Source organism: Nothobranchius furzeri, chromosome 15 (assembly GCF_043380555.1).
Source record: "Nothobranchius furzeri strain GRZ-AD chromosome 15, NfurGRZ-RIMD1, whole genome shotgun sequence".
Classification (NCBI taxonomy): domain Eukaryota; kingdom Metazoa; phylum Chordata; class Actinopteri; order Cyprinodontiformes; family Nothobranchiidae; genus Nothobranchius; species Nothobranchius furzeri.
In genome coordinates this window covers 28450224-28462765 of record NC_091755.1, presented here as the reverse complement: position 1 = coordinate 28462765, position 12542 = coordinate 28450224, and the positions used below count along the sequence as shown (strand labels likewise).

At 42.6% G+C, this 12542-nt stretch overlaps 1 protein-coding gene across 1 annotated transcript; it reads right to left on the bottom strand.

The window, feature by feature from the left end:
* Window positions 1-4288: 4288 nt before the first annotated feature.
* gpr61 (G protein-coupled receptor 61) lies at window positions 4289-12339 on the bottom strand. The gene is given in 3 exon segments (XM_054745854.2): window positions 4289-8138; window positions 8141-9704; window positions 11778-12339. Coding segments are annotated over 2 exon segments (1392 nt in total). The 5' UTR covers window positions 9494-9704; window positions 11778-12339; the 3' UTR covers window positions 4289-8099.
* Between the last annotated feature and the right edge of the window lie 203 nt (window positions 12340-12542).

Here is a 12542-nt window from a genome sequence, read left to right as displayed (position 1 = left end):
TCACAGGCCGCTTCAGTCAACTCCAGTCCAACACAAGTAACAAAATAAAAATAAAAAAGGGAAAAAAGTTATCCACGTATACTGTAATTTAGAGGCGTGCAGCTATAAGAAAACGTTGTTATAAAAATATTAAAATAGCAAAAAAGTAACAAGTGTCACAAAAACGGGTACAGAACGAAAGCCAACTTTTTCTTTAATAAAAGTGATTCTGCTGTGAAGCAGAAAGTCTCAGCTATTCAGCTGCAAACTCCCCAGAGAATCAAAATGAAGAACAAATACGCCCACGGATTCGTGGGAATTTTAGTCACCGAACAACCAGGCGGCTCACAGTCACATCATTTCCTTCTGGGGAAACTTTTCTTCCCCACAGTCGTTTTTAAACCGCTCTAAACTCAAACCCTCTTTTCTGGGTTTTCTTTGCTTTTAAAGTGACACGAGAGCGCTCTCTAGTGGATTTATCACTAAGCTACAGCTATCTAAATCATTTCTTTAATCCTGTATTTATTCTCAGGACTGAAATAAGCGTTTTTACCAGAGGTGTGGCCAAGTCACTAAGTCACAAGTAAGTCACAAGTCTATCCAGTCAAGCCTCGAGTCAAGTCCAAGCCGAGTCCAAAATCAATGATACGGAAGTCAAAGTCAAGTCCAATTCCTTAACTTTAAATGTTCAAGTCATAATCAAGTCATCTGTCCAACTTCTATTTAATGACAATGATAATAAATACATTCCAGAAATAAAGCTTCTTAAAGCTTCATTTGCTCAAACAAGCAGAAAGTGCAACTGAGACTGATTATAAACAAAGTGCTGCTGCATTTAGCAGATCAAATCCAGAACGAAGAACGATTTAGGATTTTTGTCCATGTCGTGCCACTTTTGTACTGAAATATCAAATATGCTCAATCATCATCAAGTCAACAGATCCAAGTCGATTCAAGTCGCAAGTCATTGGCGATCAAGTCTGAGTCAAGTCGTAAGTCTTTATAGATTTTATCAAGTCAAGTCAGAAGTCATTAAAATACCGTAATGATTCAAGTCACATGACTTGAGTCCAAGTCATGTGACTTGAGTCCACACCTCTGGTTTTTATTGTTAACCCCTCTGAAGGCAGGCGTTGCAGATTTAAAACCTACCTACCTGGTTACTCCACATACGTATTTCATGAGCATTCTTTAACTCAGAAGTTCCCCTGAAGGACTTAGTTGTTCGTCCTTTTATCAAAACTTATTTTGAGCCTGAGAGGGTTAAACCTTTCACATTTGTCACAATTTTCATTCAGTTTACCTCAAGATTTTATATGATTTAAGATAAAATACTTATGATAGATTTTGTAAATCTTTCAAGGGACGCAAACTTGACTTCAAGCTTGAGAGCAATGCAAAGACAGACAAAAGTACAAACCAAATATTTACACTTTACATAATGTTACAATATTACAGCTGACAGTAGAGTTTAAACTGCTACAGTAGTTTAACTAGAATTTTTTTTCTTGACAGTAGAAATCATGTGTGCAACTGATCAATTTTTACTTAATATTTCCATATAAAAAGAGATAAACAAAAATGTACACAAAAAATTAACATTTGTTTTTGAACAACTGGTTAACTTTAAAAATAATTTTATGTGTACAATTTCTTAATGCATTTTAGATAGTGGATACAAAATGTATTGAAGAAGAATGGAAAAAATAGAATAGATGTTAAGATGCTCCTCTCTCTCTCTCTCTCTCTCTCTCTCTCTCTCTCTCTCTCTCTCTCTCACACACACACACACACACACACACACACACACACACACACAAGTGTGTGTGTGTGTGTGTGTGTGTTATTGAGAAAGTAGAATTCCAGATTAAAATCTCCTTTGGTCACCATATTCTGCCTGGATGATTGACAATGATCACCAGCATACTGACATAGACTCAATCCGAGAGTGGTACATAATGAACTGTCTCAAAAAATGAAAATGACATTTTAATGACAAAGGCAGGTCAAAAACCTACTGACAACTTTTTCTTTCTGGGCCAAATTTCTGTTCCTGCCTTAAAAATGACTGATAGACTCAAAATAATCTCAGCTGTTAAAAACTGAAGTTGTCTTCTGTGCATTTACAGTCAAGAAGAGGACTTTTGATCAGACAAACATTAACAGTGAGTTATAAATGAGGTCATTCGGCTTCTTCAGGCTTTTGTTGCTTCTTAAATGCATCACTGACCAAGTATTCTGCTTGTTTTTTCCTGCGAGCTCCATCCTCCTGCTGCCAAACGAGCCCTTCTTCACTGTCACTGGTGCAGGTTACCACGGCAACAGCTGCTTTCAGAGAAGTCAGGATTTGAGTGTAAGTGAGAAATTCATGCAGTGGAGTTCATATGTGAACCTCTGAGTGCACCATCTTGTTTGAGGCGGAGTGAGGCTGTTTGTGTCAGCTGGTACGTTCACAGCTTTCACATTTTATTACACCTAAACTCATCCACCCATTCAGGGTGCCATGCACTCAGTAACCTTCTGGAGTGATGCTAAGGTAGCGTCCCTACTTGAGGACTTTTACTGCATGTTATATAGCTTATCACTAAAGGTCAGGCTGTTTGAAGTGTTGCTGTGCTCTGCAGGAGGTGCCCTACACTGCTGAACATCAAGGCTGTGAGTCACTGTGTCCGATGGGGAGCAGCACAGGAGAAGGCATGAGCTCTGACTGATGTTGGAGAAGAAACAAACAGAAATAGTGAACAAACAAAAGGAGGATTTTATAGAGCTAAATTATTCATTGTTTTATTTTTAAATGATCTTGCTCAGCTGTTTCCTGTCACCCACGACATTATGACCTGCAAGAGAACATGCAGTTCTTAAAGGGACATATGCAAAATTCATCCTTTTGTGCTCCCATGTGGGTCTCTACTGCCTCTATCTACCCTCCAACCATGAAAAACTCATGAGTGTTTTGGTCTCAGAAATTTTATTCAGAAAAAAAAGCTGTTTGAAAAAGTCCCTGATTGTGACATCACAAACTGAAAAATTGCAATCAAACCACCTCTCCAGGCTTGAGGGACAGTGGCTCTACTTCAAGCCCCGCCCAGATATCAGAGCTTCTCAGCTTATAGCAGCTTGTGTGGGGGATAGGTGGGAGGGGCAATCTTCAGCTTCTTTTCTTAAAGCGATAGAGACCTGAAAGGACTCCTTCTGGAAGGTACTGAAAACAATAAAACTGCTGAGATCATTTAGGTGAGAGGCATTTAGTGCAAATAACTTTATAAATATGTTTTGTATTGACCATAGGACTATTATGTAACTTTTTAAATAATTTCAGGCCTCCTTTAAAATTTTTGGATTAGGAGCAATTTAAAACGTGCCAGACGATGGCATGACATTCAGTCCTGCTCTTCTTAGATGCTACTCAAACACCTTAAATAAAATTCTTTCAGAGAAACTGAACTTCTAAAATAAGTGATGATGCAACATGCTGCTCAGCAAAGGTAATTCAAAGCAATTTGTCAAAACAGCAAGATTTAAAAGTTGTCTCTGTGTGTAGACATCAACATGATTGAAGGCATATTTTGGCTATTCTGAAGTGTGTTTCTGTACCTAAACCTGGCCCTAACCCAACCCCTGAAATTATTTTGTGCTGGCTGTGATTTTATGCTTGTAAAGAACCATAAAAATATTCTGTATAAATAAACATGTAATGTGGACAGCTGTCAGGGGGTGCACAATAAAAAAACAAATGCAATTGCAAAGTTGTTATTGCAGAAAATCCACATCATATTTTTCTGTGTGCTCTGCTATCTAAATAAATTAGTAATTAGACAGTTATTGCTTTAACAATAATAAATTCTGATATTGTGGAAACAATATATTTTCAATACACTGTACAAACCTAGAAGCATTAAAGGGGAACTATTATGACTTTTAACATAAAAATCCTTAAAAGGTTCAAATATCATGTTAAGTATCTGTGGGATGTTTCAATTTCATGGTGGCCACACGTCACATGTGGGATTTGTTCAGTATGGACCATTATCATGTGTCTTTTCAGCTTTTCGCTTCCCTTTCTTAAATTAACATCTGGTTGTCACTAGAGAATACTTGTTTGGACCATTTAAATCAATTTGGGCAAAATTAGATTAAAGTTTCAGTTCAGATAATAAAATTATTTTAATAGAAGTTTGAAAATCTGAAGGATCCTGCTTCTTTTAAATTCACAACATCTGTCCTTCTGCTCTTTATGATTGATTCTATCTACATTCTTACTTTTATTTTCTCATATGCTTTTTGATATGAAACGTATCTGATGCAACAACAACTCAACACTCATTTTAAAACTCTTTCTGTGTCTTTAATATTTTTGTTCAACACACAAGAGGAAAATCTGAGGAATCCTAACAGTGTTTTTCAGCTCAGGTAAAAAAAAAATGTAGTTTAAGACAACACATTAATTTCCTGAAAGCATTTTCCACCTTCATGGATTACTTTTGTGTTTGTCGTCGACAGATGGTGGCAGACACCGAGCCCAGAGCGTTTCTTGAGATGAGTCGGGGCAGTTTTGCTTCTATCGAAGATGAAACTCTAGTTCACAGGCACTGGTGTTACAAATCAAGGCAGTTTATGTCATTTTGTGACAGGAAAATAGTTGTACAGCTACTACATATAAATGAAAACACACACGCACACACACACACACACACACACACACACACACACACACACACACACACACACACACACACACACACACATGTTGAGGAACACCTTGGCTGGGATTTCATCTCATTCAGAGTTCACTGTTTTGCACAAAACAAACATTTTAAAAGTGGATGCAATGACAGCACTGCCTGAAAACACTAATCTACAGCGAGGTCACACAGGAGGAAAACTGAGAATGTTCTGTATTCCTCTGACAAAGGAACCTTTTTCGTTGTGACTCCCAGCAAACTCTCAACTCTCCCTGTACGCCTTGTGTCGGGAGTCTTGTGATGATACCGGCTATCCTGATCGAGGCGGTCCAAAATAGATGCAGACAGCAAGGAAACAGAAAAAAAGGTGTTGGTACTCAGAGAACTGTGCCGTCGTCTCCTTTGGAATATTGGTCACTGCTCGTGTGACTTGTGCAAACTGTTTGTATTTCACCTGAGATCAGAGAAAAGTGTCGACCATTTGTTGCCGAAAGAGGGCAAAGGCAAAGCTTTCCATGTGTAAGCACTGTCACACCTGTGTGCCGTGTGTAGCCACAACAAGCCTGGTTGTTTGTTGCACAAACATAAGAACACTCATACTGCTCGTGTGTTTACTTGTAAACACTGTAGACAGCACAGGGTGGATGAGCAAATGTGTGCTTGTCGTTCACATTGAGCATTCGTTTTAACACTCTGCAGCTGCAGATTTTAAAAATTTTCATTGAAACCCAAACCCTCAATAGACGGTTAAACTAAAAACTGCCACAATGTTTGTCTTTGAGTGGAAGAAGCTGAAATCACGAGCCTCCCATTTTGGTGAGGAGGTGATAATCACAAGACTGAGAACAGATAAACATGATAATAACATTCTGGAAAATGGTTAAAAATACACTGTCAGCCTGTTTATTATGAATACCAGCAGCAGCTGTGAAACAATCTTGTTCAACAGAATACATTTTTCAAAGTGCGAGGTACTGTTTTTAATTATATCTTCTCCTTCGAATGAATTCCTTGGTGGCTGTTGAAGCGTTGGTGGAACAAATACTGAAATAATCTGTAATAAAAGCAAACACAATATTTCATCCAATCAGCAAATATCAAAACTCTTTGTTCTTAAATTTCCAGAGCCAATTGTGTGTTGTTCCTAGGATTTAAACGGTTGAAGTCAGATGAGCTGATGGTTGGAAATAAACAAATAAATAAATAAATAACAGATGTACACTCTAAAAATGAACTGTTGAATTTGATTAACCAAGTCATGTCAACAGGTTCCATCAAACCTTATTACTACAAGGGTAATATGCATCTACTTTTAACAACATAATAAAGTATATTACTCTGTACATTTAAGGAAATAGGTTTAGTGGAGCCAGCTGACATAACTTACTTAAATACAGAGTTTACTCTTTTTTTTCTTCAATACATTTGCAATAGACTCTAGTGCACATGGATGCCTTGCGAGTTGATCTCTTTGGGAGAAAAGCTCTGGCGCTCTTGTTTCAGGATCTAGAAGTGAGCCAGATGAGGGGAGCAGAAATCTGCAGGATTTGGAGTCTTATTTCATGATATTTGGACATTTCGCCTCTGATTGGCTAACTGCAACACAACTCTACCACTGACTCCATTTGTTGTGCAACATTGACGTTTTAACTCCACAAAAGCATTAGCCTGATGGAGTTCTGCCACGTTGTGGAGTTGCTAATGCTAACAGTTAGCTTCTACTAGCTGAGACGTGCTCTGCTCTCTACTGGACGTTAAACCAATAATAGCCTTTGCCGTTGCAAGCGAAGATGGGTGAGTGCATGAATACTAATTTTCACTGTGCAATCAGGGGCAGACTGGCCTATCTGGCATTCTGGCACTTTCCCGGTGGGCCACCTAGCCAAGTGGGCTGCTTGCCCTGTTTGGGCCGACACTACTTCACAGTTGATGATCTGAAGAACATTAGCTACATGGTAACCTGAAGCTAACAGAGTTTTTCCAAGCATTTTTAGCAAGAAAATCGCAGTAGAGCAATGACGTAGGAGTTGTTTTACTGCGTTAGCATGTAGCTAATGTCCCGCTGATCTCCGCCTGTGAAGAATGAGCTGATCTGGAAGGCCAGGGCTCAGGGTCGCAGCGGTCAGCCCTGCTTGAAATTTAACAGTCCCAGTCCATATTAGATCTCAAATTCGGCCTAGAGACGAGCCCGTGGGCAGGAACACCCCCCACCCCCACCGCTCTCCCAATGAGGAGGGCCAACGATTCGTAAAAATGCCAGGGCCGAATTTTGGTCCCAGTCCACCCCTGCATGCAGTTGACTGTTTTTTCTAATCCGAGCATTTATTCATCTATTTTCCATCAGCGGCTAATGCAGGAAATCGGGGTAGAAGACTATTTTCACATTTAACCTACGTGGTAAACTCATATTTTAAAAATAACAAATAAAAAAGTTTCTCAGAAAATGTGGTCTTTAAGTAATTCAGTTAAATTTTTTAGAGTGTAATGTGTATTTGATGCAGGAAGAGCTAGCTACATTGTGCCCGGACGTGAAATCATGCCAGTGATAACTTGTTTTTCTGTACTTGATAAATCAGCTGAATTGGACGTGACACTTTCAGAGCCAAGTGGATAAGAGTCTTCACCCTGGCTTTCGCTCTGACAGTTTCAGAGCATCTTTATGTGACGTTCGTCTTTTCACTTGAACCAACACTTCAAATATTTTTGTGACATGGAGCAAACAGCCACATGGCTCCCAAAACATAAAATGCAGCCATGAGGCAACACACAAATGAAACTTACAAACTACAAAACAAAAATCTACATGCTTTTAATTCTTCAAAGAAGATACCATTTGTTGCAATTCGCTGGGTTTTTAGGGCCGTGATAAACTTGCTGTTTAACAACGCAAACGCGTGTTTAAAATGGCCGCCACGCTTTGATTTGAAGCACCATTTGAGTGCGATCCCTGAAAATAATGCGACGTGTCCAAACGCTGTAATATACAAGTAACCAGTAGGTGGAGACCTCCAGAAGAGGAGCAAACAAGCGAGACACACTCACCCCGGTGACTCCATCTCTGGTTTAGAGGTCTTTCACACCATTTATGATACCACTGCTCTCTTTGTCGTTATCTGATAATTAACCTGTTTGTGAGCTCTTTTATTGATGCCATGTATTTTTTTTTTTTGGTTGCACCCAGCTCTCTGTCTGGTCTGATCTTCTTTAGTGCGCCCTCTAGTGGAACCCTCCAGAACTACATGCAGTGCCATAGCAGCAAGGGATGTGAACAAAGACGCAGCCTGCTGCCTGCGCCAACGCGAGGTTTAACAGCAAGTGTACTCCCGACCTTATCCTTAAAGGTCATTGCAGCATGAACAAGAAATTATAGAAAATATGAATAAAACTAAACATGTTTATTGGATCATCAGACGGCAACAGGAACAGCACTCGAGGCAGCTACATCCTTGGCACAGCTTTGCAGCAGTTTTCTAAAATACAAACTCATTGTTCAGTTGTTGCTGCTGTATGAACTCTGTGGATTCCTCCAGGATCTGCCCTGGGATGTGGAAGTCAGCTGTCGAGTTCTGCTCAACAGCTGACTCCTGAAGGCTTTCTGACTCCTCTGGGCTGGCTCTGCTGTGAGAGTTGCAGGGCTCCAGATTGCATCCAGTACCCTGAAGGAACTGTAAAAAATTCTCCTCAATTGAGGCCTCGCGGCTGGGCAGCTGCTCCCCTTCACTGGGCCTGGCCCTCTTGAAGAGGCAGGCCAGGTGGCGGGTCAGCTCCTCTCGGATCTGACGGTTCAGACAGCCGTAGAAGAAGGGGTTGGAGGTGAAGCAGAAGTAGCCGATCCACGTGACCACGTTCTCCAGCTGGGCCAGGGAAGCCGGAGCGGTAGCCACTACAGCCGAGTAGAGGTGAAAGGAGAAATATGGCAGCCAGCAGCAGAAGAACTGACCTCCCACTGCCACCAGAATTAGTGCAGCCTTTCCACCAGTGAAGATTCTTTGAGGTGTACTGCGTGCGCCTGCTCCTCTGAGGCTGGCTGCAATGGTGGAGCGGCTGCTGATGGAGTCAGAGCGCTGCCGTGGTGTGTCCATCCAGGTGGGGTTAGGCCCATCCCGCATGGCTGCTACCCGGGCAACCTTAAACATGTTGCAGTAGACCACCAGGATGATCAGCATGGGGCATAGAAAATAGATGACTGTGAAGAAGACCATGAAAAGCAGGCGTGTGGTTCTGCCTCCCATCCAGTGAAGGGAGCAGTGTCTCAGGAATTCAGGAGTCTCCAGATTTGGGGTCCCCTGAAGCAGCCATCCAAGCAGCGACAGTACAGACATGACAACAGCTTTAATCCAGATTCCCACCAGAACCATCACCACCACCCCTACTGTCATCTTCACCTCGTGCCTCATGGGGTGGACTATGTAGTAGTAGCGTTCCACATTGATGGCACAAATGGTGAGGATGGCCGCACTCACCAGACACACACTCAAGCAGAGGTAGCTTCGACACAGCGCCTCATCCATCAGGATCCGGTCCGACAGCATCCCCAGAGGCATCACCAGCAGCGCCGCCAGCAGGTCCACCAGACACAGGTGGAACACGAAGGCAAACTTACGCAGCTGCGGCGTTTTTGTGATGACTACCATCACAGCCAAGTTCCCCACCACGGCCAGAACGTCCATAATGAGCATAACACACAGACCTAAGGTCTGATTTAGATCTACCTCACTCTGGCTGCTCTGGATAGGCCCACTTATGTTAGAGATATTTTGCTGTTGCAAGGCTGCAGTTGTAGAGAGAGATGTGTTGTTCCAGGGGAGGATTGAGGTGACGGGGCGCTCCATGAGAGGATGGGATACAGAGGAGAGAGTTCACTCAATTTCACTGCTCCATCACCCATCCTCCCCTGATGCAGGAGGTCACTGAGAAGCTCAGTTGGTGGAATTCGTCATAGTAACTGGAGAGGCCCTGGTCCCCGTGGACCTCAGCGTGGAGGTCTGAGTGCACTGGTTCAGCAAACGTGCTCTTCTCTCTCAAAGTTTCAGCGGGCAGAACCTGCAAAAACAAATACAGTTTTATTTAAGCATCCACTGAAGATATTTTCTGTTAGTGAACACATTTTATAAAATAAAGACAAAGGAAAATACTAACTCGCAAGTTTTTAAAGTAGGTAAAAAACAAAATAATTTTTTAAAATGTGTCTGCTTGGATGTAGTCTGCAGAATGATCTCTCTAGTTGTACATTTGTATTGAATTACCTCCAAAAAGTTTGTTCTTGTAATTTTTGCTTTGAATGTTGTCACATCTAATATTCAGTGCACAAACAGTGTTTAGACTCAGTAAATCAATGAAAAAATGGCTAAAAAGTTGCAATTTAATAACATGTTTTTCAAAAGCAACCCAATGCATATCAGTTGCACACAATTTTGCAGACAGTTTTACATTAATGTTCCTCCTGTGTGTTGCTGTGATTTTTTCAACTGTCATGTTATGGGCCATTCCCATCTGTACTGGGTCGGCCCGGGCCGGGTAGCCCCAGTCGGCCCCAGCCTGGCCCGGTTGATTCCACACATCCTTGTCTAGAGCCCATGTGGGCTGATTCTACCCACCAATCAGAGGCTTGCTCTAATGGAAGGTGTGAATTTGCTGTCAGCAGTGGGCGTGTTGGCCCTGGTCGGCCTGAAACAGACCCCCTCGAGAAGAGGGCTGAGAATGAGCCTTGGTTGGCCCGGAAAAATATCAGGCCACCCAGATATGTAAACAACCTACGCTACCCGGCCCGGGCCGACCCGGTACAGATGGGAATGGCCCATTAGAGTCACCACACTGGATGCAGACTGCCATTGCTTCCAGCCAGGGTCATAATTTCTTTTGGATTTGACATCTGCATCCTCAGATGTGTGTTTTCAGGGCAGCCTGTACCTTGGGGGAAAGCTAAAAGCACGAGTGGACCATATGTCCCCCATTAAGCGACTGAAGAACAAAAAAAGATGTGCAAATAAACTGCAAAACTCAGCATTAATGAGCTGCACGCTGTTTTAAGTGGTGGGAAGAATGGATCGAGGAATGCTTTCCATAATCAGACAATCCTGTTGTGCATTTCTGCACATTTATATTATTTATTTTCTTCTGTGTGAAAAGCTCCAATAAATGATAAGACATTTGTGCAGGTGGTGGTGGATCACCCTGAGCAGTAAGCATGCGTATCTGCCAGTTGAGTAGGCAGTGTTTACTGTCGCAACCTTACCTGGATGCAACCCTACACAACGTTAAAGGAATAAGCATCAAAGCTTGGGTACATTTCCATATGCCGCACACCTGCAGGTGCAAGTTCTCCACTCCGTAAATGTGACTGCCTTCATCCCCGCAGAGGCTGCTCATCTTATTTCTGCCCACGTCTGGGTTTGTCAGGCACAAAACCTGGCAGATGCAGGTGTGTGTGATAAATTTCTTTTTCTGAATAGGTCAAAAGGGTTAAATGACCTATGAACAACTGTGATGCAGCAGCAACTGAGAAACAACCCTATTGACGGAGTATTTCCTCTGTGACAAATGCTTTTACTACAAATGATCACAGCCTTGCCCTCAAAGGAGAAGCAGTTTAACCTTTTATTCAAATAAAATCGATTTAAAAAGCATCCTGAGATGCTTCATTTCATTAGGTCTGAGCTACACAAATAAACTATTTACGGCGAGAATCAGCTCAGTTTATCAGAGAATGTAATCAAATCAGGGACATCAATGCAATGTGAGTTCAAACTCAGGCTGACACACCAAAAAAGATAATTATTTTACTGAGCTACAGTCTAAGATTGTGTGGAATATCTCAAACTGCTGACTTGGAAAAGTATGACCGTATCATATGCACATGACCATCTGTTTACTGATGAGAAAACTAGCCTGTTGTTCCAGGGTGCTTTTCACTACAAAGCATCAGCACGCAAATGACAGTCGGGATGTTGCATGTGAATCGAGACGCATCTGGCTATATATTTAGTCCTTTTACATGAAAACATGGAGGTGAGATAAAACACTCGTGAGTCAGAGCCATCCCACCGTCACATGCAGGCCCGCCATCAACGGGTTAGCAGGTATGTCTGCAAATGAGATGAAAAGTCAGTGACATACCTGAGTCTGGAGAGGGCTGCCTTGACCTGTGGAGCTTCACAGTCTGCTGAGGGACAGCCAACCTGTTTCTCTCTCATCTACACACACACACACACACACACACACACACACACACACACACACACACACACACACACACACACACACACACACACACACACACACACACACACACGCACGCACGCACGCACGCACGCACGCACACACGCACACACACACACACACACACGTCACAGAAAGAGAGGGAGAGGAGGAGTCCTGTGTCTCCTCACCTGGCACTTCTCATTTTGTCATCATGTTGAGCACCCTCCTTTCCCATTTTTGCTCAGTCTCTCACACACACACATACAGACACACACCTCGGCTCTCATTTTGCCTGGTCTTCCATCCGGATGGGAGAAGCACAGATGAAGTAAAGAGAAAAGAGGAGGAGGTGGAAGGGGGCTTTCTTCTTCCAGCCTGAGATGCACCAATGGGTGGACCCCCTCCTTCACCTCCACACTTTTTACACACAAGCTCCCGCACTTGCCCAAGAGCAACTGCAGAGTCGTGCAGAGCAGACAGGCAGCGAGTGGGAAGGCAGGCTTCCTCTTGTTGTCCGCTGGGTCTTAGTGCCTCGCTGCCACTCCTTAGTGCAGGTCAAATAAGGTCCTGTTAGCAGGAACAGAAGCAACAGTCACTTCTAACTTACATCCTACTGCTCAGCTGGACACCATCCCACTCAATTCAGCTCATTATTGATTTCTAGGAAAGCAAAGAAACCCA